Here is a 27,191-nt window from a genome sequence, read left to right as displayed (position 1 = left end):
AATTAACTTGATCAAGCAAAATTAAAGGTTACTGAGAGGCCTGTGATTGTATCCACTTTAAAATTCCTTGAGTACCTAAGTACAGCTCATTTTAAAGATTTTTAGATTTTCAAATGCTATGAAACCATAGCCATAGGGTTTTTGTTCAAGGGATATAATAGTTGATCTGGGATGGTTTTATTTATATGTAAGTGAGCCAAAATAAATTTTTAAAATTACTGTTTCTTCCCATGAGTTTTTAAAAAAATTAAATCAGATAATACTAAGAGTCACATAAACAATATTTATTATCTCCAGAATTTGTCTTTACTTTGAATTCTTCTTTCATTCCACTAACCTTGAATTATTTAGAAGCCACATTACATTTATAGAAAATTATTAAATCAGTTACTTAAAACATGATAGTATAATTGCTGGGAAAAATAATTCAGGAGAGCCAATAGTGATTTCTTGCTAGTTATGGCAAAACTCGTATGAAGAATTAGTACAGGGCCTGATTCTAAGCAAATCAGGCTTATGATGTCAGCATTGAGATGAATTATTGACTGTTAAATGCCAAATGGAATAAGCAAATAAATGCTCAGAAAGGTGAAAATCAGTATAAATCAATTACATAATAGAGGTAAAGACCTATTTTTTTATGACTCTTGTGTCAGTGCAGTTATTAATCATGGAAGAAAATGGAATGAGAAGTATGAATGGTTCAAGAGAACCCAACATTACTCTGAAAAGAACTTGACCTTTTTCTGTTTAAAGGACAAAAGTCATTTCAGTCTCTTTCCATAGTGTGACAGTATCCAGTAACATTCAGCCTCAGATGTGTGTCAGAGTGATTTGAGAATGCTTATACATTAGTAATTACCATTTATGCAAAGGAATAGTTATAAATTCATTAATTGTACATACTTATGAAAATGAAATAAGATGCTTTAAAAAATAGTTTATATTGTACATATTTGTTACCATATTATCTAAATAATTTGATATAAAAACACTTAAAAATTTTTTAAATAAAATTTCCCAGTTGAAAGTAAAAGTATTGTAATCCCAGCTACTCAGGAGGCTAAGGCAAGTAGATTGCAAGTTCAAAGACAGCCCTGGAAACTTAGCAAGAATCCGTCTCAAAATAAAAAATAAAAAGGACTGGGGATTTCAATAGTAGAACATCCCTGGGATCAATCCCCAGTATCTCTCACACACGCGTGTGCATAAGTTGGTAACTCATGATTTTTTTATTGTTTTTTGACCTGAGATTTATTGATGATTATTTTCTTTTGCAGTGGAATCAAATACAGAGCCTTTTTCATTTAATTCTTTGAGAGGTAGCCTGATTCTAGGCTTTAGGAGGTAAGATGATCAACTTAAATGTTCTTTGTCTGAGTATGTACTTATGTCTCTTGTTCTTTTGATCTATTGAATCTTACTATCTGAAACAACAGATAGTAAGATTCAAGAAACAACAGATCTTACTATCTGAAACAACCTATCTGTTCTATTATTCAAGTAGTTGAATTGAATTTATGCAGTCTCTTATATCATGTTTTTTTTTTTTTTTTTTTGATGGACACAATATCTTTTCTTATTTATTTTTTATGTGGTGCTGAGGATTTTGAGGCAAGTGCTCTACCGCTGAGCCATACCACCTCCCAGAAGCACCACTCTGGGGATCAGTGGTACCTTTGACATATGGCCTTTGGGGTGCACTCAAGGTTGTAGCACTTGGTTAATGTGATAATCGCCACATTTGCCCCTCATAAAGGAACATCATCCTCTTATATCATATTTTTCAAGAAATAGAGCTTTGGTGAAAAATCCTGTTTCCAGAAAATGCTAGTTGGAAAAAGCAAGTTGAAGTTATAGCGAATTTGCATGGATATTCGGTTTATTATTTAATTACAAGGTGACTTTTATTAAGTGTGGTCTATGTATTCAAATAATGTTAATGATCTTTCCCTTCCATATTGGTTTGTTTTCTATTATTACAATGAGATATCTGAAGCAGGCTAACTTTATAAAGGAAAGTTTATTTAGCTCATAGTTCTGGAGACTCAAAGGCATAATAATGCTAGATTTGGTTCAGCTCTTTGGTGAGGCTTCTCTTGGCTTTGAACATCATGGAAGATTATGTCATCATGGGAGTGAGTATAGGAGGGAAGGCACTTCACACAACAGGAAGACAGCAATTCTGCTATTGGCTTCCCTCATTTAACTTGCTCTGGCAAGAGCTCTAAAGAGAGAGCTATAATCTCTTCAGAGGGCATGTCCCTAGTTACATAAGGACCTCTCATTAACCTTACCTCTTAATATTGCCACACTATTGACCAAGCTCCAACACATGAACCTTTGGGGGCTAAATACAAACCTTATCCAAACTATAGCATCTTCCAATTTTGTTGTTTGTAAAGAACAGTAAATGAATCACCTACATGCCTTTTATCTATATTCACAGATTATTGATCTTATGCCACATTTACTTGCTTTCTCTCTCAGATGGTCTTATTCTACACACATACACACACACACACAAAAAAAATTTTTCTTTTTTGCCAGACTACAATGTTAATGGATCTCTCAGCAAACATCCCTTAACAATAAGGTATAATCTATACAATAATATCAGTATCCTAAAATATTAGCATTTCTATATCATCATCTAATATACATGGTCCATGTTTGGATTTTCCCCGTTTTAAAAATTGCTTTTATAGGTATTTTACTTTTAGACTGAGGATTCAGTTACATTCATGCATTTTATTTGATTGCAGTTTCTTTTTATTCTCTAAATTCAGAATAATTCCCTTGTTCCCCTCCCACCCTTTTAATGACACTAACCTATTTTTGAAGAGCCTAGGCTAGCTACCCTCTCTTATATTTTCTATTTGTGTTGTTTGATATTTTTTTCTTCTCATGATGAGTCTCAGATTAAATATTTTTATCAAGATTGCATAGGTTATGGGTACTTCTCATTGTATCACCTCAGGGAATTAATATCAGGTATCCATTGATGCCATCAACTAAGTTGGATCATTTTGGTGTGTTTGTCAGTTTTTATTATCCCTATATCAAAATATCTGAGATAATTAACTCAAAAAGAAAAAGGTTTATTTTGGCTTATGGTTGTGGAGGTTGCAGTCCATAATTGATTGTCCCCATTGCTTTGGGCATATGGCAAAAGCAGTACATCATGATGGGAGTGTGCGGTAGAGCAAAACCACTCACCTCATGACCAGAAAGCAAAAGGGAAAGAGGAAGGGGCTGAAATCCCATAGTGCACTTTGAGGGCATGCTCCATTAAGGGCATTCCTCCAGTGACCTCAGGACTTCTCACCAAGCTCCTCCTTCTAAAGATTCTACCACCTCCCATGGGCTGGGGATGTGGCTCAAGCGGTAGCGCGCTGGCCTGGCATGCCTGTGGCCCGGGTTCAATCCTCAGCACCACATACAAACAAAGATGTTGTGTCCGCCGAGAACTAAAATAAATAAATAAATAAATTCATTCTCTCTCTCTCTCTCTCTTTCCCCCCCCCTTCCTCTCTCTTAAAAAAAGATTCTACCACCTCCCAGAAGCACCACTCTGGGGATCAGTGGTACCTTTAACATATGGCCTTTGGGGTGCACTCAGGGTTGTAGCACTTGGTTAATTTGATAATCGCCACATCCGCCCCTCATAAAGGAACATCATCTCCTTTGTAATTACTAAGAAATCTGTGGGGTATTACTTGGGGACAGTGTATCTTCATTGAATCAGTTGTCAACTTTGGTGGCTGCTGAAAGGATGAATTTCTAATTTTGCCTTTCATTCTGTATTTATAATGTTAATGACTTTTGACCTCCATAGTAGTCAAGAGGTCAAACAAGTAGTTGAGATTCTGTGTTGCTGCTCTTTCTTTAGTCAATGCAGTTCTACTCTTTTCAGTGATAGTCTTATGTTTATAAAAAGGATAAGGTCTGTGCCTTTAAAATTAAATTTTGAAAAGTATAGAATTATAATCAAGTGAATAAAAATGCTAGCAGAGCAATATTTCTTTAAAATAAAAGTTCATAATGTATTATGAAATAAGATGTAATAAAAATTTCATACAACTTTCCTTGAAGACTTGAAAGAGTTTTTCACTTCTATGTCCTGGGTGGGTATTTCTTTTAACTTTATTAACCTTATACTTTTAAGTCAGTTTGAATGGCATTTATTTTAATTCACAGATCTTAGACTTCTCAAAGTACTTATATTATAAGTTGACCCAGTGTGATGGACAAAAAGCCAAAACCTGAAGGGTATATTTTGTTGTTTACCTAGATCAGTCATTGAGGTTTTAGTGGCCTGCTCATTAAAATCCATACACCTACCTGCTCCTGTAGTAAATATTTTTGGTTGCTGTATCTTCCCTTATTCTACTGTTTAACAGTATCATGTCTGTCTTGTAATTGTGGGTGTCTGTGTGTGCCCTTGATAACCTGAAGTATACTTAACCTTCAGTAGCCTGCGCACACTTAAAATTTTGCTGCTTCTCATTGTATGCTGAGAATTAGGCAACCTAAGACATTGTAAGGTGGAGTAATTAAAGGTTCTGAATAGAACATAAATATCTTTTTTTTTTTTTTAGATTTTATGACAGATTTTTGTGGCATCTATTTGGATTACACTTTATGCTGAAGAAAGTAGGCTAATGTGTGGTGTGGAGCCTACTTAGAGAAGACATTTCAACCTCAGACACTGTCTTTTTCATCTCTAGACATTCATTTTGGATTTTTTAATGTCTTTCATGACTCTAACATGTTTAGGCTTTTTCTTCTTGAATATACTAATAATATTAATGATAAATGTTTTGATGTCTTTGTCTATGAATTCTGTTACCTGAGTCTTTTCTGGATCTATTTCATTTGATTAATTTTCCCTCATTATTGATTGCAGGTCATACTTTTCTGTTTTGTATTTTTTATTGGATGCCAGGCATTGTTAATTTCACACTGGTGGATGCTGGATTTTCTTATATCCCTTTAAAAATTTTTGAGCTTTGTTCTTAGTTAAGTTGCTTGGAAACAGTTCTCTGTTGCTTGCTTTTATACTTTGTTAGGCAGGACCAGAGCAGCCTTTTTGGTCTAGGATTATTTCCATTAAACTGGTGTGAGGCAATATCCTGGGTATTCTTCCTGATGGGCTATTTATGTTGAGGTTTTTGGGAGTATGAACTATTCTGAGAGCTTTGTGTGAATTCTGGAAATCATTCTGGCGCTCTCATTGGGAGTGTGTGAGTGCGTCAGAGGTAGTTCACTAGGCTTGAGTGTTTCCTCCCACAAATGTGCATATAAGTTCTCAGCTAAAGAATAAGTCAGCTTTTTCCAGATTTCCAGAGGATGCTCTGTTCAGGTTGACCTCTCTGAGGTTCTCTAACCCATGAATTCTGACTGTCTTGACTTCTGGATTCTCATCTCAGGAAACCCATTGGATTCTGTGTTTTTTCTTATTGAATTGGGGCCTAGAAACTTCCCAGACAAAGAGCTGGGGTAGTTTTGGCATTTACCATGCATGTTTCTCTTCCTTCAGATGTCACTTTTTCCTCTGCCTGTTGTCCAATGTCTGAAACCATTGTTTCTGGCTTTGTACTTGTTTGAGGTAGGAGACAAATGTATTCCCTGCTGTATTGCATCATTGCAGAGAAGTGGAGATGACATGACAGAAATCTCCAAGATCACCATCATGTATAGTGATTCCGTAGGGTAGGTGTGCCCACAGGATTCACCAAATATTCGGCTTATAGTCATACTCATTTTTGAGATTTATTATAGGACACAAAGCAGAATCAACAAGGGAAAAGACACATGGGGCAAAGACTAAAAAGAAACCAGATACAAGTTTCCAAGATTCCTCTCCCAGTGGAGTCACTTAGGACATGCTTAATTCTTCCAGGAATAAGTTGTTTTAACATATATGAAATGTCTATGAGGGAAGCTTATTGGAGCCTAGAAATCCCAGGTTTTTATTGGGTCAGTCATTAAGTACCTCCACTTAGCATATACCAAAATTCCAGATTTCTGGAAGGAAAGTAGGTGTTCAGTCTAAACAAGTCAGGCACAGTAGCCACTCTTTAATACTTAGTGAATGGTGGGGAAGTCTCCTGGAATCTAAGTTCCCATATGCCAGCCAAAGGCCAGTCTTGCAAATAGACCTTTCTACGGAGAGCACTCTTGAACCTGTAATATTTAGTCATTTCTGCACAGATGTTAGAACTCAACTAGGACTTTGGCAGTGGAAATAATAAGGGGATGTATAAGAAACTGTGGAAGTTAAGTTTACAGGCCATGATGATATTAGAAGTTGGTGATAAGGAGAACATTAACCAGGATGGAGAAGGAGGAGTAGCTTACTTTGACTGTATCAGTTTTGGGATAACCTTATGTTTTCTATATAATGCTATTTGGTGGAGATGAGAATTGGATTTGGGTATCACCAGTGAGGGAGTGATTGAAGGTATTGAGGGAAACAGGGTGGAACAGTGATTCTTTTTTTTTTTTTTTAGAGAGAGAGAATTTTTAATATTTATTTTTTAGTTTTTGGTGGACACAACATCTTTGTTTGTATGGGTACTGAGGATCGCACGCATGCCAGGCGAGCGTGCTACTGCTTGAGCCACATCCCCAGCCCAAGGAACAGTGATTCTTAAATCCAAAAGGGTTCTTGAAGTATTCCCTTGCCCCTATAAAAGCCTTTGTTGTAGAAACCAAAGTAAAACAAACAAAGAAAAATTAAGTATTCTTCCATGTTTGTCTCTGTAAACAGGCATCTAGAGAAAATATTTGAGGTTTTATGTTTTTTATAAAAATAAAAGTGGTATTACACTTTATATACTACTCTTCAATCTTCATTTAATGCCTGCAGAAGATACATAGTATACCCCAGTAAAATTATACTGTTGTTTTTCAATAATTTCCCTATTGATGGACTCATACTGTTTTTAATGTTTACCATTGCCAAAAAAACCCAAAGTGCTGCAGTAGATATTAAGTGCACATATCTGTTTGTGTTTGTGTATGTGTTTCTATATGCACATATTTTTTCCCCCGCTTAATGGCTAGAATTTTAAAAAGAAACTTTCATTGGGTATGATGGTGTATGACTGTAATCCCAGCAACTTGGGAGACTGAGGCTGGAGGATTGAGAGTTCGAAGCCAGCCTCAGCAACTTATTGAAACTGTGTTTCAAAACAAAAAAAAAATAAAAAGACCTGAGTATGTCACTCAGTGGTAAAACATTAGTAGGATAAATCCCCAGTACTCCCCAAAGAGAGAGAGAAAGAGAGAGAGAGAAACTGACTTTCTATTTCAAAGGGTATACATAGTCTTTATTAGTTACTGACATATTACTTTAAAAAGAAATTGTATTAGATTATATTAGCAATTTCACTGCAGAATATGAGAGTATCCATTTCCCTGCATCCTTGGAGGTACTGAACATTATAGTGCTTTTTAATTTTGACCTAACTGATGTATGAGAAATGATATCTTATTGTATAAGATACTTTGTATTGTCTTAACTGTTAAGCAGAGTTGAAACATGTTATCTGCTTACTGGCCATGTGGATTTCCTCTTCTTGAAATACTATAAAAATCCTTTGTCTAAATTTTCTACTAGATCATATGCTTTTTCTTACCAGTTTGTAAGATACTGTGTATTAGGGATGTTTATCCTGTATCGTGGGTGAAATAGGTGATTTTGAGTTTTTTGTTTGTATGTTTGTTTCTGTGGGTTTTTTTTGTTTTTTTTTAAATCGTGTTGTAGAGAGTTGGGAAGGAAAGCTATGATAAAATCCAGGGTAACTGGAAGGAGCCAGTGAAGAAAGGAAATTTTAATTACAGAAATTTTACAAAAGGAAATTGTAGTTAGTGTTGTAAACTACAGAGATGTAGGAGAGGGCTAAAGAAAGAGGGTGTTCACTTTAGAATTTTGAAAAGATTATTATCTTTTTATAAAAGATTTTTATCTGATTATCTTCAAGAAAAGAGTTTTTAATAGCATTATAGGGGAGAAGGGGAGACTGGAAGCTGTGAGAATCTTGGTGTTTTAAAGTCATTGAATTAAATACTACATTGCTGAATTTATGTGTTCTTTGAGATTATTTTTATTTGAATAGATATGTTGAAAATACTGGAAAATAGATTACTTTATTTGTAAACCGCACCAAGCTAAGTGCTTTGCTTCTATCCTCATTTAAATCCTCTTTTGGTTATTTCCCTATTTGTTAGCATCTTAAATGCTTACTTGATTCTTGGCAAATAGCCACATATTAATAAAAATTTAAATATATTTAACAAAAGGCCTGCTTAGTGTTTGGGCAGTTGCAAATCCTTCTTTGTTCTTGCCATAATCTTAGTGAAAATAAGTTTAATTAATCCCTTCTAGAAATAAATATGTACGCTCTAAAACTTTATTTTGTTAAGCAGTTTTTCTTATAGTAAAATTTTAGGTTATGGTGACTTGGCATTATTCATAATAATATGTACATAATTGGAAGCATTTAAGACATGAGGTGATTTCTTTCTTTCCCTCCCAACCCCAAAACTACAAAAAATTCAAAACATAACTGATGTAATTAGAATCCTTTATCTTAGAATTAATGTAGCCAAGCCATTCTTTCATGTGATGTCAAATCAAATGTTATATATTTTTATAAATCCCTTCACCAGTACATTCAGTGCAGTCATTGTTACAGTCACCTGTTGTGTTTGTCAGGGTCCCATTATACTCGTAACACTTAAGAATTGCCTAGGTGACTGGGAAAAAACTGAGCACAGAGTGGCAGTGAATCCCAGGTCAACTGTGTCATTGCCAATAGAGTCCATGTTAAGTTACCTGTAACTCTTAGGCTCATGAGCACATAAGAGATTGAACAAAAGAGGGGCTGGGGTTGTGGCTCAGTGGTAGAGCTCTTGCCTAGCATATGTGAGGCACTGGGTTCAGTCCTCAGCACCAAGTAAAAATAAATATTAAAAAAAGAGAGGTAGATTAATTCACCAAAAGTGATTCCCTGCCAAAAATAAGTTAATCAAAAGTTACCCATAATTTACATGGATGTAATTAGAATTGGAATGCAATGTTTAGAGTATTATCTGTCTTTTAATAAGACCTGCCTAGTAGTTCAGTGCCATGAGGACAGTAGTGTCTAGCAATCTGCAGCCTGATTTGCTTCAGGTTTATTTTTTAGGCTATCCCATAATATTTATGGAAACATGCTTTTCTTTATATCTTTTGAGAGTAGTTTAAGTGGAAAGCTGGTATTTCTGTGTATTGATAAGCTCAGGAAATGGTAATTAAAGATCAGTCAAGTGTAATACCTTTCTGGAGTTTTCCATTTTATAAGTTATCTTTTAGCATACATAGGCAAAGTCATCAGTCAAAACTATTCAAATTTAATACTGCTTAGAGTGAGGTTATTCAAGATTACTAGGGAATTTTTTTCTTTTAAACCTTTTTTTCAAAAAAATCAGTCTATATATTAGGGCATTTTAAAGAGTATTTAGATCTGACTGATAAGTTAGTGAATTCTCATGTCAAATGCTAGAACTTGAAATTTTAAAATAAATACAATTTTTCGTTCCTCCTAACAATCGCACTAGTTTAACAAAGTTCAAATGGAAAAGTGTGCACTTTCAACAGCTAAAGTATTAAGTCTCTTCTAAGAGACAAATTGACTCTGAGGCTAGTTTAAAACTTGGTTGGGAAGATAACATATCTAAAAGACAAGTATTTCAGAATTAACCTGGGGATATATGAAGAGTCATGTGGTAGAAATTTTCTGACCCGAAGGCAATAGCCTGAACTTGCTAAGTGGGGGACAGTACCAAGTACTGCTGCCTTCCATATATTGATTGAAAACCAGGTTTCTGATTCTAAAATTTGTAGGATCAGACATTAGCTCCACTGAAGTGCTCAAGTTTCCTGGCAGCTAGGTGCTTGTGGCACATGCCTACAATCCCAGCGGCACAGGAGGATCGAGAGTTCAAAGCCAGCTTCAACAATGGGGAGGCACTAAGCAACTCAGTGAGACCCTTTCTCTAAGTAAAATACAAAATTTGGCTAGGGATGTGGCTTAGTGGTTGGGTGCCCCTGAGTTCAAACTTTACTGCCAGATTTTAAGGTACTCTTTTTTTTTTTTTTTTTAAATCCTCCAGCAAGTTTTAATGAATGGTACTTCTTACATAATGTGTTACACTAGCTCAGATTAAAGATTTTCTAATAATCATTTCTGATACAAAAATTTCTTCCTTTCATAGCATCCGAAGGCCCACTCTGAGGTGAGAGAAGTCTATTCCCTGAGTTTCTTGGAGAAAATCAATAAGTTGACATGTTCTCTCTTTACAAAGAAATGAGACAGGGAGAGCTAGTTCTAGCCCCAAAGGAAGAGGGCTGAGCCAAACCCACAGCCCTAGTCTCTGTTTTCTATATGTACAGTGGAAAGAAAAATAGTTTATATGATGTTTTGTTGATGCATTTTTTAAATTAGTAGTTCCTTTATGTGTCTCTTTATGTGTCAACTTTATATAAACTTCTTGTTGTGGGCAGAGGGGCTAGCAAAATCTAATTTGTTAATTTATCACAAAACAAATGCCAAGGTTCATAGCCAAATTACCTGAGCTTAGGACATCTCTACTGTTTTATTAGTTGTAAGACCTTGGAAATCTTACTTTTTAATTTTTTATTGTGAATTATATTGTACATTCAGAGGAGTATGTAAAGCTGAAATGTACATTAGGGAAAAGAACGCAAATGCCTGTTACTCACCACTGAGATTAGGAAATAGAATGTCAGTGGTACTTTAAAAGCCTCAGTGTGCCACTCCTCAGTCCCATGATGCTTTCCCTGGTGATCCCTGCTGCCCTGTCTTGGGTGGAATTGTTATGAGGCAGACCACTCAGAAAACACATCAAATCCCAGCTTTGTCCAAATTGGAGAGTCTTTTTTATTAGCCAGCTGGTGATTGCTCCCTGTAGGACCCAAACTGTCTCTGCAAGTAACAGACCCTAGCCTGAGCATTTCAAGGTATTTAAAGGCAAAAAACACATCCAGGTTGACGTAGCTGCAGGCAAATGGGTACAGAAGCTGAATTGAGCAGTTAGAAAGACAATACAATACCCAGAAACATATTTTCATTCTGGTTACATTCGGTGTTTCCCACGGGACTTTCCATAATCAAAAGAAGAATGGAAATAGGTCCAAATGATCCTTGTTGGGTACGAGTTAAAGAATGGTAGACAATCTCTGATAGGGTACATTGTCCAAGAAAAATGGGAACCAAAGAGAGAACAATTTTACATTGTATAAGATTTGCCATTTTGTGTGGCCAAACGTGTTATGCTAAGCAACTATTAATAGGTACAGAGGCCAGGTGTTCCCATGGGAGAGGATTTTTTATATGACATGGAATCTCAGAGTAAAATGAAGTCTGTTTGGTCATTGCCCATATAGCCTGGCCCATAACAGGATCATTCTCTTGCTTTTCAGTATAATTGTGCCACTATTATATATCCCCAAATAATATATGATTAATTGTGATTTGATTAATTGTGAGAAACCAAGAAGTAAAGAGAAACCTGGCAATAAGAAGTAACACTGCTATTATTAGAAAGTCTTCCAGAATGTAATCTGAACAGAATCTCTGGATTAGGATCTGACTTCAATATTTCTAAAAGTTTACAAAAGCCCCTTTCAGGGAAGACAGTGGGGAAGGTATGGGTGAGTCTTGAGAAGCGTGGGATTCCTTGTGTTCAGGAAGTTTGTGGCCATACTAGATATCTAGCAGAAATATTTATTCCTCAAGTGTGTGCTATATCTAAGCTCATTGTGGCCTTTTTTTGACTTTTAGAAGTAGGTTAGAGTAAAACACTTCCCTGGGAGAAATGAATGCCTTTAGCTGATCTACACAACAAAGCAAAAAGGGGAAAGGAAGTATTTTATCAGTACATAGTCAAAACATTGTCTCAGGCTTAAAAAGAAATGTGGTTATCTTATGTTAAAAGGAAGATGCAGTGACAGGGGCAGTGGTCCACAATCTGTACATCTAGTTATCTTTTTACCTGGGTGCTTCCTTCACTTTGACCCAGGAGATTCTCTTTGTTTTGGTGCAGGTTGAATCTTTACTTTCCGTATTTTAGACTTGTCTTTTGTGAGGAACAGGGTGTGGGTTACTCTCCTTTGAGTGGAGGACATCTTTTGGGAGCCCCTTGAGAAAAGCATATGTAGGGTAAGTGTTTTGAGATCGTTAATGTCTGTATTGTAGCCTCAGACATGGTTGATAATTTGCCTGTGTATAGAATTCTAGGTTGGAAATAATTTGCTTTTAGAGTTTTTTAGGCATTGGTCCACTATCATCTGTCTTTACAGTATTGAAATTTATTTTTGTAGAATTTCCTCTGGAAGTTTGTAGAATCTTTCCCTTAGTACTAGTATTTTTACATTTGACAATTAAGGAATTTATATCCATTTTAATTTTTATCTCTGGAAACTTGAGGACTCTTCACTTTGTAATTAGTTGTTTAGAAATTTCTAGAATCATCTCTTGAATTCTCTAAACTCTTTTTTTTTTTTTAAACATTTTTTTTTTAAAATTTTTAATGTTTATTTTTTAGTTCCCGGCGGACACATCTTTGTTGGTATCCAACTGAGGATCCAACCCGGGCCGCACGCATTCCAGGCGAGCGCGCTACCGCTTGAGCCACATCCCCAGCCCTCTAAACTCTTATAGAAGGCTTTTTTTCCCTCTACCATTCATCTTCTGATATTTCACTATAAAGTGATCTTATATATTTTGTGCTTATTTATTATTATCTGTTGTGCTGGATATACCCAGTGGGTGCTTTTAATCCAGACATTTGTATTCTTCAGTTCTCAGTTGTTTTTGTTTGTTTGCTTTGTTTTGTTTTTTAAAATCTTCTCTTTCTGGAACTATTGGACTGGGGCTTTTTCTTGCCTTTTTTCTCTTTATACCAGGGATTGAACTCAGGGGTACTTGACTACTGAGCCATATCCCCAGCCCTATGTTGTATTTTTTAAATTTAATGACAGGGTCTCTCTGAGTTGCTTAGCACCTCGCTTTTTCTGAGGCTGGCTTTGAATTCATGATCCTCCTATCTCAGCCTCCTGAGCCACTGGGATTACAGGTGTACACCACTGTGCTCAGCTTGTGTTGGTTTTAATATTGGTTTGGTGTGGTTTGGATTTGTTTGCTTTGGTTTCTATGTTTCAACTTTCTGTGATTCTTTCTTTTACTTCTTTCATTGAATTTTTCATTTCTGCTCTCATTTTTTATTTCTGAAATCTCTTGAAGTCCTTTCCTAAAATAGCATCTTACTGTTTCATAGATAATAAGCTTTTCTTTCTCACAGGATATTGGTGATAGTTTTTTGGATGCCTTTCCTCACCATGCTTATTTTCTGTTCTCCAAGTTCTTATTTGTATTTTTTTCCCCAAATGTCTTTAGTATATTTGAGTAGGAAATTTAAAAAGTGATGAGAAGCTCTGAGTGTGTTAATGGGGCTTGATGACTTCCCTCCAGGATTAGCTGAGTGACTGTTGAGATTTTAGTGTTCATGTTATCTTTCCTCTTAGGTTTGGGCATTGTAATGAAATGTCTTCAGGATGTTGTATGAGGGAGAGCCAAGGATTAGCTTTTAATGCATATTGTTTCTGAACTTGGAATTTTCCAGGGTCTTTGTTTTATGCTCTGAAGAAGAATCCTTAGATTTCTGCTGTGGTCAGAGAGGAGCAGTATCCCAATGTGGAGTTCAGGGAGATGACCTAGGAGTTGTCTTGCTTTAATCCTTTCCTTTTGCCTTAGGAATGCAGAACCTGACCCTTTTGAAGATTCCATAGTATAAATTGGTTTCGATCCAGATTTTCTTACTGCTGTCTTGGGAATTAACATTCTCTTTACTGCTAAATTGGTTACTACTTTTAATGTATATAATATTTATTTCTAGTCATCTGTATCTCCCATTTATTTTATGTGTCATTGAAAGAAAAAAAAAAGCTCTTTTTATCTAAGTAGGGCATAGGGGCATAGGGAAGGAGAAATTTAAATGCAAACTGCCAATCTGGTATCCCCAGTTAATTCAGAAAACCCCTGGATACATTTTAAAACTAAGTACTTTGTACCTCAGTTCCTTCATCTTTATAGGGGTTCTGATAATTGCCCTTAAAACAGAGATGTTGTGAACAGTAAATAAGTTTAAACAGAAAGTTCTTAAAAGAGTTCTTAATGAGTTTGTATATGCTGAAAAAAATTAGTGCTTATAAACGTGGACCATGGACTAGGAATGCTGGATAATAGGTAAATCAAGGACAAATAGAATTAAGTATCAGTATGTACTAAATGCTAATCCCTGGCACTTTCCCCCAGATTGTTCACAGTTGGAGACCAGAAAGAAAGCAACTACAAACTAGTCATGGTTATTAATGACTGTTTAGAGGAAAAGGTACTATCTCTTTCTGTGAAGGTTGGGGAATGGATGGGCCAGAGCAAGATGTACCGAGAAGTTCCTGAGATGAGTACTGAAAGATAAATAAGAATTTGTACAGTGGATAGGAAGGGCATTTCAGGCACAGGCATTAAGACTGAGAGAATAGTGCATCTGTTCTCAACTTAGGAAGCCATGAAATAATGACAAGAAGTAAAGTTAGGATGGTAGCTTTAGGATTCCTCAAAAGGACCTCCTTCTAAATTAGAAGGTTTGGAGCCTGATTCATGGCTTTAAGCCATTGAAAGGCTTACATGATGAAGATAAGATTGACATGTATTCAGAAGGGGAGAAAGGTGCAAGTATGGGTAAATGGGGGAACAGGCAATATTCAGAGATAATTAACTATATGTGAGATTGATTGAGGTGCCTATTGAACTTCCAAGTGAAAATATTTTTCTGTTTCATTTTCTGTTATACAGGAGTTTAAATAACTACATGCAAGATTATCTTAAAAATGAAAAAATGTAATACATGTAGAATCTGGTATAGAGGCTTGCTGTTTTAAATTTTTTAAATTTTTTTTGTAGTTGTAGATGGACAGAATTCCTTTATTTTATTTTTTTATTTTTATGTGGTGCTGAGGATAGAAACCAGTGCCTAACACACTCTAGGCAAATGCTCTGCCACTGAGCTACAGCCCCAGGAATGCTGGATAATAGGTAAATCAAGGCTTGCTTTTAAGGAGGTAAGAAAGGATAATTTCTAAATGAGATTAAGTAGTACTAGGGGGAACGAGGAGCACTAGCAAATAGTGGTCAACAACAAGTCTCCATACTTAAAAGTCAAAGAAGACTAAAAAGTTTTGAATTTTGAATTGAGATTACTGGTAATTTTAGCATGAGTAGTTTCAGTGGATCGTGGGCTCAAAAGTGAGATTGCGTTGAATTGGGGAAGTTTTTACTATTCTTAGGTAGATTGATTAATTATTCTTTTAAAAAAGCTTGATTTTGAATGATTCTGGATATTTTTGTTTTTGGTTTTTGTTTTAAATGTATTATTCACCATGAAACTGGTAGATATGTGTATAATTTTGAAAGTTTGTCTGAGCTTTCTGTAGGTACTTCATCCAGATTTGAGAGTAATTATCTTTTAAATTAAAATTTGATAATAAGTTGGTATTTTGATGAAATAATTGATTAAGGAAGACCAGCTTATGAGAGTTGAGAGTTGGAACAGAAGTGCAAAATTTAGATATGGTATGTATATATATATATATATATATATATATATATATATATATATATACACACTATATATATATCTCTGTACCTATCACTCAGCTTTAACAGTTAAGATTTTGGCAATCTCTTTTATCTATTTATTTCCTTCTTCCCTGCCTTTATTTCCCTTGGACTTTAAAAAATAATTATTGGAACTCTGGTCATTCCACCCATACATCCAGAATATATCTCACAATTTATTTTAAATTAAATATTTTAACTTCATATTATCATCACTCATGACAAAATTAACAGTATGTGAGAATTCATCAGATTCCCAAAGGGGCTCAAGATACAGCAGAGGTGAAGTCTTGCAACAAATACTGTGCATTTGGGGGGCATCAGCTTCTCACTCTAGCAAACTCTTTGATTTTTCCCTACTTTCCCCCTATTTGTTAATTGTAGTAAGCATCCTTAGGTTAAGATTCTTTGGGCTGGAGATATAATTCAATGGTACTGTGCTTGCTTAGCATGTGGGGCAGGGAATTCCTTAGAATTCAAGCTATTTGTAGCCTTTACTATATCTTACCCTTTACTGTACAATATTTTATCTTCATAATATCTTGAAGCCTCACTTTTTTTTCTCACTTGTTTGGAAAAAAACCAACTTACTCTTTTTGGATACAGAAATGATAAGTAGTAAGAGGATTCTGCTCTGTAATTGATGGGTGGCTTAGATGAAAACTCTTTTGTAACAGTTGAGAGATTATTTTCCAATACAACCTAAAGATATGATTTTTAGGTTAATTTATCATTCCTTCTCTTAACAGATTTCTCAAGAGATTTTTGTTCCCCAAATCAAAATAAATACTATGTTAAACTCTGCTGATATTTTTTACTTCATAAGCTCTTTTTTTTCACTTCTAGATTTTCTTTTTCAAAGTTTTTCTAATGTGTTTCAGAAGAGATGATTATAGGAAGCAGATTCCAGAGGTGCTGTTAAGCTGTTTAGTTAATAAGTAATTTTATATTTTGAAATATAGATTATAGGAACTTGCAAAGACAGGAATTAGAATGCCTGTGTACCCTCGACCTCCTTTCCCCCCAGTGTTTATGTCCCACAAAACTAGAACATCATCAAAACTAGGAATTTGACATTGATACAACTTGTGTACATAGTTAGGCATTTTTTCACATGTATATTTATGTAACCATCACTGTAAAATACAGAATTATTCCATCACCACATATATCCCCCTGGTGCTGCCCCTTAATAATCATTTATCCTCCCCCATCCTTAACCTGTAGCAACCACTGATTTGTTCTCTTAAATGGATTTCTAGTATGTCCTTTGTCTTTTCACTCAGCATAGTGACCCTAAATCTATCTAAGTTGTTGCACGTACAGTAGTTCATTCTGAATATCTTTTTAGAATAAAAATAAGTGTTCTGCTAGGTGCAGTGGCACATGCCTGTAATCCCAGTGGCTCTGGAGACTGAGGCAGGAGGATTGAGTTAAAAGCCAGTCACAGCAACTTAGTAGGCACTAAACAACTCACTCTGTATCTAAATAAAATACAAAATAAGGCTGGGATGTGGCTCAGTGATCAAGTGCCCCAAGTTCAGTCTCCGGCACCATAAATAAATAAATAAATAAATATTCTGTTAACTCACTATATCAAAATAATAAATAAATAAATATTCTGTTAACTCACTATATCAAAATTAGATCCACCCCAAACTGCACCTAACTTTAAGTCTAAAAAGGCCTATGCTTTTTTGTTGTGTGTGTTTATATTATAAAATTGCCATGAATATGTAATTAGTTTTCTTAAAGTTTTCATTAAACATGAAAAGGACTCCAGACATCAAGGGTACAAAGCTTAGAAATGATGTAAGACTAGTGTTTGTTAAGTTGTTTTATAATGTTTTTTTCATTTAAGTAGACAAAATTTGTGTCAACCATTTTTTATAACTTTCTTTGAAATAATTTGAAATTTTCAGGCATAGTACAGGGATCTCATCTATACTACATTCACCAACTTCTAGTATTTTGACACATTATCATTATTTACTGCCTCCATCTGGGTACCAGTTTGCAGGGGGGAAAATGTATTTTTCCTGAATTATTTGAGCTTAAATTATATATATCATGGCCCTTTACCTTTTCAATATATCAGTACATAATCCTACAGAGCAAGGCTATTCTCTTACACAACCTCAATAGTTAATAAATTCAGGAACCTTAACATTACTGAGATATTTTTTAGCTAATGTTGTTCATGTTCAGTTTTTTTTTTAATTTATTTTTTAGTTTTAATATGGTGCTGAGGATCAAACTCAGTACCTCATGCATGCTAGGCAAGCACTCTACCACTGAGCCATAACTCCAGCCCTTCAATTTTATCATTATGTCTTTTTTAGAATTTCCTTCTTTTCTATACAGAATTCAGTTCAAGGATGGATATTAGTTGTCATTTCTTTTTAATTTTCTCTAATCTGTAGCAGTTCATCCTTTGTCTTTTATGACATTAACATTTTTTGAGAATTTAGGCCAATTATTTTATAGAATGTTCCTCGTGTTCCCCCTTGATTATCTTCAGATTCTGTAACTCCCAACTGTAGTGATATTCTGTCTTTTAGGGAATTACATCTAAAGGCACACAGTGTCCATCAGTATCTCATTAGTTATGTTAGTTTTAATTGATCACTCATTCAAGGTGTTTCATTTCTCCATTATGTAGTTAGCTATTTTTCTCATTATAAGTTACAGACAGTCTCTGGGCAGACCCTTTGAGGTCATACAAATATGCTGCTTCATTAAACTTGCACCCCAGATTTAGGGGTGGTTCTTTTAATGATTCTTACCCAAACCAATTTTTTTATTTTGAGGATTCAAAGTGGGTGAGGGTCATCCTTTCCAAATTGCTTGTTCTAATGATTCAACTTGATTTTGCAAACATTTATTTACTTGTTTATATAAAGTTTTGATTTTACATATTACATAATATAATTGGCAATGCATTTTAACTTAAAATGTTTTTTAAACCTCTGGGTTTATTTTTAATCCTTTGCTGCCCTCTGCAGGTCTATGAATATAGATCTTTGGAGCAAGGTAAGTATGCCTAATCATTCAAATCACAAGGTGATATATATAAATAGCCAGTAAGAGCAAAAATTTTAATTGCTTCACACATTTCTGTTATACTGTTAAAATTAATGGATTTAAAATCTTGAAAATGTTAGTTTTAAAACAGCAGGAAGCTTTTTATGGAAGTAGTCTTTGACTTAGTCCTAAGAGTCCTTAAGATTTTCAACCTTTCCAAAAGTATTTGACCTTATAGGTTTAATAATTAATTTTCTTTCTGTATGTAAGTATGTATATTTGTGTATGTTTCTGTATACGAATGGTATGCAAACCAACATCAGCCTTTTTAAGAAATTAACTGATTTTATGCAGGAAGCATAATTATAGTGAATTGCATAAAAGATTTTCAGCTTAATAAAATCAGAAGGCATGTTATTAATTGAAATTCCCAATTCTATTTCTGGTATTACTTGAATTGTCAAATTAGAAATGATACTGTTTTGACTAGAGATATTTTCATTGGTGTATTCATTAAGTGTGTTTTTGTTCAAATTGGCATTAAATGTTACTGTAAGTATGGCAAAAGTTTCTGGTAGAATTTATTATTTTCTGTGTATGTGTGTTGATTAAAGGACAGTTGGTAGGTGAAGATTATTTTGTTTTTCTTTTGCACAATTCTTATTCCTACATTAACTACCTTTTGAATTAACATTAACTATAGCATGGTTTGTATAGAGGCGTGTGATCATTTTGCCTGATTTTTTCAGATTAATAAGTAAACAATAGTAGCAGTACAGTTTGGGCCTGTAAACACTTAAAATACATGTGCTTTAATAGCATATAAGCTCAGCTGTTGAATATGCATAAAATACATTAGAATTCTTCACACATGTCATTTGGACAACTAGTATATAGTTCTTTTCTGTCTTCAGCCTCAATACCCTTTTCAAAGTTATAAGTTGGCATCATAGGTTAAATACCCTTTTCAAAGTTATAAGTTGGCATCATAGGTTGTGTAATAATTTTGATTATAAAATATGTTATTTGGAATTTTGAAATTAGAAATTTCTTTTGGTTGGTAGATTTAATGTTGAAAAATAAGTGTGTGTGTCTTTTAGTATATGTGAATTAATTGATAAGAATACTTAAGAACAAACAAGTTAAAACTTTTGACCTCTTTTGTTTTAGTGCCATTAAAATGAATGAGAAAATGTCATGGAACAATTAAAAATTTAAGTTAGTTACTGGTCCAGCATATGTTACTTTTTATTTCTATAAAACTTAAAAGGAGGACACTAATCCCAGTTAGTGTCCTCATCAAAATCAAAATGATGAGAATATTGGTTCATAATTCCTATAAATTACTGTTTATAACAATTTAAAATGATATATAGACAAATCACTTTGTAGCCTCTCCTTGTGACATTTCATAAAACATTGCTGCTTTCCTTCATCATGGGTTTATTTTTATTTTTAGAAGACAAACCTATTATTTAAAAACAAAACAATCTCCTTGGTGGGTGGGGGTAGTGTTGGATTACTACAATATAGAATAATACCTTACTGGGGAGAGGTTGTATTATTTCAAGAATTCAATTTCAAATTGTATTTGTTCTTGTTTGCGTCTCTTGCTGCAATGCACGAATTTTCTGTCTTACCAGATAACAGAATTGTTGTACAAGGATGGACGTTATTGCCAGGAGCCTCCAGGACCAACGGGTAGCGTTTCAATTTCGATGATTGTAACTTATCCACAAATTCATTCTTCTGTGTAATAATGGACTAGAAGGATTATAGCAGGGAACACTTTTCTTTTGCAAAGTGAAATTTGAAAACATTTGGTTACACATCTTTATATTGATAACCACAGCATTTTGAGATCTGTGAGGTGTTTGGTTTTATAATAATTATTTTTAGAAGGCAGGCTTGGGATACTTTCTTTTCATGCAACAAGGAAATGCTTCTTACAGTGTCTGCGGCATAAGCTTAAAAAAATCAGAGATTCTTAATATTTATGTGACTTTAATGTTTTGCAGGTATGGCTAATTTTAAACAAAGTAGGAAAAAGGTCTTGTGGATTTTTTCCACTTAAATATAATTTATTATATAAAAGATTATTTTGTCATTTAATGATTTTCATTTGTCATTTAAGGAAGCTTATAATATATACTTTTCTATAAGAAGCTACCTTTCTTAAAAGTTCAAATTTCCTATTCTAGGCATTAGCACATGGCCCTGTACATTTTATGCTTGAATGCATAGGAAAATTACTGTTGTTACAAAACATCTTTGTTAATCTTGGTTTTTCATTGGCTAATAGGCAGCTCTCCACAGGATTACTATATCTGCTTATTAAAATTATTTAACTTTCTATACTCAACATGTATAATCCTTTGTAATTTTATGTGTTTCCCTAAATATTATCCACAAAAAAATTAGTGTAGAAAAGTGTGAAGACATTTATTTATTTTTACTACTTGTGATTTGGACAAGAGAGGGGTAAGGCCTTGGGCAGGACCACTTCTGTCACAGAATAGTGGAAAAAAATAGATTGAAGTAAGATTCAGTACTGAAAAGCTGTCACTCGGTCTGAAAATAATTAATATTCCTTTCACTCACCAGTTAGATATGTGCTCCCAAACCACATAATCTCTATGCCTCAGTGATCATTGTTGCCATTTCAGAGCCTCTCATCAGGGTGACATCTCACACCAAAATGATTTCTTATAAATTAATCTTGATAACATGACAGTCTCGGTAATTTTAGTGGAATGCTTTCTCTTGTTTTTTTCCACAGAAGCTGTTGGCTATTTTCTTTATAACTTGATTGACAGCATGAGTGACTCAGAGGTACAGGCCAAGGAGGAGCGTTTGAGACAATACTTCCATCAGCTGAAGGAGATGGTACCATTTCATTTTTTGCTATATAATGCCTGTCCTGCCTGACATGTATCTATTAGATTTGAAATTGCTGCTTTTAAGTACAACCAGACCACTTCTCAATGACATGCAAGAGTTGGAGACTTAAATTATGTCTGAGATAATTTCTGTTAGACAAATTTCAGTTTAGTTGTCTAAAACTCAGGTTTCCCCCCCTCCCTTTCCTTTGCACAGAATATAAAAATTCCTGAAAGTATCTACAGAGGCATTCGAAATCTACTGGATAGCTACCATGTTCCTGAATTGATTAAGGTGTGTGAAATGCTTAATTTATATATAAAAACCTGTTAAATTTTTTTTAAAAATACGATGCTTTTGACAAAAAAGAAAAGTTTCATTGGCAGTCATTAAAACAAAGCTTTTTCATTGATTGTTGGTAAAAACTATTTATATATTGAAGAATACATTTAAAACCTTAATTGTAATGGTCAGTATAGTATGAACAGAATTGCTGTAAAATGTTGGAAAGGTAGACAGGTAGCATTAAAATGAAGTGGGACTTTCAGATTTTTCTTTGGACATTTGCTAATTTAATTTTACTTGTGTCTTCTAATTTTGTGCTAACTTAAATCCCAATTTAGGATGTTAATATGATGGTTGAAAGAAAGAAGATAGACTCTCGTAAAGTAAGTAGGTTTTTGAGCGGGTTCTACGTGTTATAATAACTGCATTTAACAAGCATTCTAGACTGCACCCTTATAAAACCAATGTTTCTTAATATTTTCATCATTTTGTATATGTGTAAGAATTTGGCAAAACCTATTTGTCATCTCTGAAAAATCAACAGACCTAGGAAATTTGCAAATAGTCTTGCAAGATTCATTACCCCTAGAGTCCATCCATTGATCCCCAGGTAAATATCACTATGAGCATTTATAACATAAAGGAAAGTCAATTTAAAGGGTAGGGTGACAAGGGTCAAATTTTCTTTTTGTAGTAAATTTTTCTTCCTTCTTTCTTTTTTTTTTTTTTTTCCTGTAGTCTCAGCAACTTACACCATCTGATTTGGAGTCTACACTTGAAAATCTAAAAGCTAAAAATCAACCTATAGGAGATGTCCTAAAGCAACTGATATTAATGCTTTGTTCAGAAGAGGTAACATTTGTTTAAACATTTCAAATATGCTATTAGGGTAAAAAAAATTATTGTTCATAATAAGCAAAACTGAACATAATATTTATGATTTTTACAATTGATTATTATATGTCATGCTTGTGAACAATGCAATTAAATGAAAGGTTAACTAATTTCAGCTACACCTTGAATGGCATGTTTTCAGGTTGCTGTAGTTTGTTTACAATAATCTACAAAGTGAATGATAGTAACAGCCGTGATAGGTTTATCATACATGCCAAATGTCCTTTCAAGCCATGGCTCCGGTCTCTTATATCTAGATTGTCAAGCAACTGATACATGCAGTAGTCATTTGCAAGTCAAATATTACTAGGTTGTTAATGCAGGGATTGAAATTCCATTTTCCTGCTGGAAAAAAGCTCTCTCCGAGATAAAGGGTCTCTTGCCTTTTTTTCAGTGGGCGTCCAGCTGTACTTCGTGTTCATTTTAGTGTGTGTCTGCAATTTGAGGGATATCACTAGACTTTTTTCAGGTTCTAGTTTAGCAAGCCTATGGTTTTAGAAAAAAATATCATAACTGAGATTATAACATGGTACTGTTATTTCTTTGGTACTAAACTAGAGTGAGAAACTTTTTATTGGTACATATTTCTGCATCTAGAAATTGGACTATGATTAGGGGCTGATTTAGGAAGTATTTAATCTGGAAGTCTTCTCTAAATAGTACAGTACAAAAGCTAAAACATCAAATTTGGCATTAATAGTGGGCTATTTTACAATAAAAAATCCAAATTTGCATTTGTTGGAATTACCCTACATATACATCTGGCCTGCCTGCCTTTTAAAAGGTGAATAAAAATACCAAGGGGGCAGGGCCAAGTTGATAACATGAAACAGTTTATTTTTATTTATTTATTTATTTTTAATTTTTTTTTGAAATCCTATTTTTTTAAAAATTTTATTAGTTGCTCAAGACAATACAATGATCTTGACATATCATACATTTGATTCAAATAGGGTATGAATTCTCACTTTTCTACATGTACAGATTGCAGGATCACATTGGTTATACATCCATGTGTATACATACAGCAATCCTAGTGTCAGTTGTATTCTGCTGTCCTCCCTATTCCCCCCGAAACAGTTTATTTTTAAAGTACTGTAAACTTTTTCTAAAAACTGTAACTAAAAATGTGACTTTTTATTTTTATATTAATTTCTTCTTTTTTTTAACTTCAATTCTTTATTTTAGAATATGCAAAAAGCCCTTGAATTGAAAGCAAAATATGAATCAGACATGGCTGTTGGTGGCTATGCAGCTTTAATAAATTTGTGCTGTAGACATGATAATGCAGAAGATGCACTGAACTTGAAGCAAGAATTGTGAGTACCCTGGCAATGAAACAACTCATCAGCGTTTATGCCGATATACCACCCTTGATGAGTCACCTAGATTGAATATTACTGCCTTAAGTAGTTCAAAGAAATTCTTTTGTTGTCAGTATTTTTGAAATTTCATAGCATAAGGCTCTTGTTTCAGCAAGGTGTCTTAAGTACAACAATAAAACAGCCTAGTCTTTAAAGCCAAGGTTTTTTCCCATTGGATATACTATTGGTGATAGTAACTGTTTTGTGAGGCTTGATAACATTTCCCTTTCTATACTGCACTATAAACAAAATTCTGTCCATTTCTCAGGGATATTTTTTAATCCCCATCCTGATAGATTTAGCAAATAAAAATTTGTCATTTGAGGTATTTCAGTGTTCACAGTGAAGGTTAGAATTATGGGAAGTACCATAAAGCAAAAGTGTCTTCAGTAGTATCATTTGCAGGTGGAGTGATGCTATATGTATGTGTAGTGTTACGATTTTTACTTCTGAAGTCACTGACTATAATTTACATATTAATTGATATATGGCTTCAAAAATAAATCCTAACTGAAGTATAGGCACCAATGTTAATAAGAATTTAGACCTGATGGGCTTTTGGAAGTCATAGGAATTTCAGTCCTTTTTGTCATTAGTTGTCTTCTAACATAATATAACTGGTTTTATTTCATAGTGACCGTTTAGATCCATCTGCTGTCCTTGACACCAACAAGTATGTAGGCCTTGTAAAAGTATTGGGAAAGCATGGCAAGCTCCAAGGTAAGTCTCCCCACATAAAGGAAAGATGGGATGCAAGTATTTGCCTGTGGCATAACATGTGAATTGATATTAATGGTATATCATGTCCTGCAAAGTGCTGGAACACTTTGCATACAAATTTGCATGTGAATCCAACCAGAGCCACATGGACAGTGTAGGCCATTAGTTTTAATGGATTGGCAAGCTTGTCATTTACATTTGCACAGCTCAGTGCTTTTTGCATTTCTGCAGCTAGTTTTTATTAGCATTGCTGTTTGGATTGAGTTTGAAGATCATGACTTATGGCACAATTTGCTTATATGCCTGCACTAATGGCTTTGTTTTTGCTTAAGAAGATCTGAAGGCTGAACATAAAACCTATAAACATAATATGATATATAAAACACTGAATTTTGCACTTGTTTTTAGCTGAACTTTTAATCATATTAGCAAAATGTTTATTTCAGTTGAAGTTTCTATTTAGAATTTCAAGAGAAAGGTGTAGCTAATTATATTGTTGATTTGCATACTCCTAATTTTCTCATTGTTGAGGTAATGCTAAATCTAATATAATTAAATGACACTTGGTAATATGTTCTTACTATTTACTTGTTTCTTAACTTTCTGAATTTGGCTTTATTTTGAAACTTCTTTTTTAGCCTTCCTCACTTCCTTTTATTTTTAGAAATGATTGTTTTGATTTTGTCATAGGAAACAGTGTACGGAGAAAATATGATTTGAACATTGAAATTTTTCCTGGGAATCCTTTCTCACACAGAAAACTCTTTATAAAGATTAGCCTGCTTTTTTGAAATCACTTTTTGTAAAGTGGTCAAAACATTTGTCTGTGTAATAATTAAGAACAACGTTATGAAAATGCACTTATTCCATATCCTAAAATGTTTGTTTCTGCCTTTCTAATGAAGCTTAATGAATCTAATGTATTAACATGCAGTCTTTTGGAAAGCTTTCATTGGCTCTGCTTGGCTAATTAGTATCGACATAGCAAACAGGCCCTATCGGTATCAGACCATTAGTCTGGCTGTATATACAGTGTAAACACATCTTTATTATCTGGCCTCCTGACAAGCCATCTGCTGAAGAAACAATGGTGTGATTTAGCAGATGTTAGCTCTGAACGATAAAAGCATCCATTTAGGAGGATCTTACAGCTATAGGGCAGACTGTACAGGGTTATGTGGTGCCGAGTGGGCACACAGTCCCTATCTATAATTTGTAGTCAAAGTTGCAGGGAAATGATAAAACCATGCTATTGTGGATTTATAATTGTAGTCTCGTTTAGAAATGCAAGTAGTAATTAACTTGAAATCGGCATTATACACTAGAATTTACATTCCTGCTGGGCTTGAAATGCTGTTTTAATAGCAGTTTGTTTTCCCTACATGAAATTACCTAAGGGTCTTTTGTGTTACTTCATTGTAGATGCTATTAACATTCTAAAGGAGATGAAAGAGAAGGATGTTCTTATCAAAGATGCAACAGTCTTGTCCTTTTTCCACATCCTAAATGGTGCTGCTTTAAGAGGTGAAATTGAAACAGTAAAACAGCTGCATGAAGCCATCGTCACTCTAGGGTTAGCAAAACCATCTACCAACATAAGTTTCCCATTGGTCACTGTACACCTGGAAAAGTAAGTTAATTGAATTTTGAATTTTAATGTTGGCATTAAAAGAATGAATCTAATCATTTTGGGATTATACTTTGTAAGTACGTTGATGTGGAAGCCTTCTGGGTCATTTGCCAAAGAATAAGGGTACTAAGATGGTTTAGATGACCTTTAAAATCAGCAGCAGCCCTGTGGCTCTGTGGCTTCTCAATGAAGTGGTATCTGGTATTTTTTTTCCCTAGGAGCATGTGATAATATTACATGAAATTGAATCAAATTTTTGAGTCTAATAAATACTGATTATCAATAGATATAAGAAAGAAAGGTCCTCTGAGGTTTTTAATCATGTATCATAACTCTCCTTCAGGTAATAAACATAGAAATACCTATGCAGTACTCCTGGTCTCCATATAGTATTTTAATCACATACAGTTATTCTAGTTTTGATAAATGTTGGAGATGTTTCTGCCTTGTGGGAAGATGAATTTTGTTGATAGGGAAAGATTTACTGAGTTTGAAAATTTTACATTTGAAATATTCTTGTTTGTACCCAGTTTAAAATATTATCTTCAATGCAAATCGTAAAATCAATTCTACTCTTTTATAATGAGTGAAACATTTTAATAAGATGCTTAAGCATACCTCATTACCTTCTTTTACTTTTGCTTT

General features: G+C 34.2%; 1 protein-coding gene across 1 annotated transcript in view; it reads left to right on the top strand.

The window, feature by feature from the left end:
- Positions 1-27,191, top strand: part of Lrpprc (leucine rich pentatricopeptide repeat containing) — a 108,180-nt gene that overhangs the window by 31,590 nt on the left and 49,399 nt on the right. Inside the window, exons 14-23 of the mRNA XM_026385701.2 lie at positions 1,281-1,347; positions 18,755-18,782; positions 20,417-20,474; positions 21,553-21,659; positions 21,870-21,947; positions 22,277-22,321; positions 22,677-22,790; positions 24,021-24,151; positions 24,831-24,916; positions 26,339-26,546. Coding sequence (XP_026241486.2) covers positions 1,281-1,347; positions 18,755-18,782; positions 20,417-20,474; positions 21,553-21,659; positions 21,870-21,947; positions 22,277-22,321; positions 22,677-22,790; positions 24,021-24,151; positions 24,831-24,916; positions 26,339-26,546 — 922 coding nt within the window. The remainder of the gene's footprint in view (positions 1-1,280; positions 1,348-18,754; positions 18,783-20,416; positions 20,475-21,552; positions 21,660-21,869; positions 21,948-22,276; positions 22,322-22,676; positions 22,791-24,020; positions 24,152-24,830; positions 24,917-26,338; positions 26,547-27,191) is intronic.

Source organism: Urocitellus parryii, chromosome 12 (assembly GCF_045843805.1).
Source record: "Urocitellus parryii isolate mUroPar1 chromosome 12, mUroPar1.hap1, whole genome shotgun sequence".
In the NCBI taxonomy this organism is placed as follows: Eukaryota; Metazoa; Chordata; class Mammalia; order Rodentia; family Sciuridae; genus Urocitellus; species Urocitellus parryii.
This window is presented reverse-complemented; position numbering and strand designations above follow the sequence as displayed.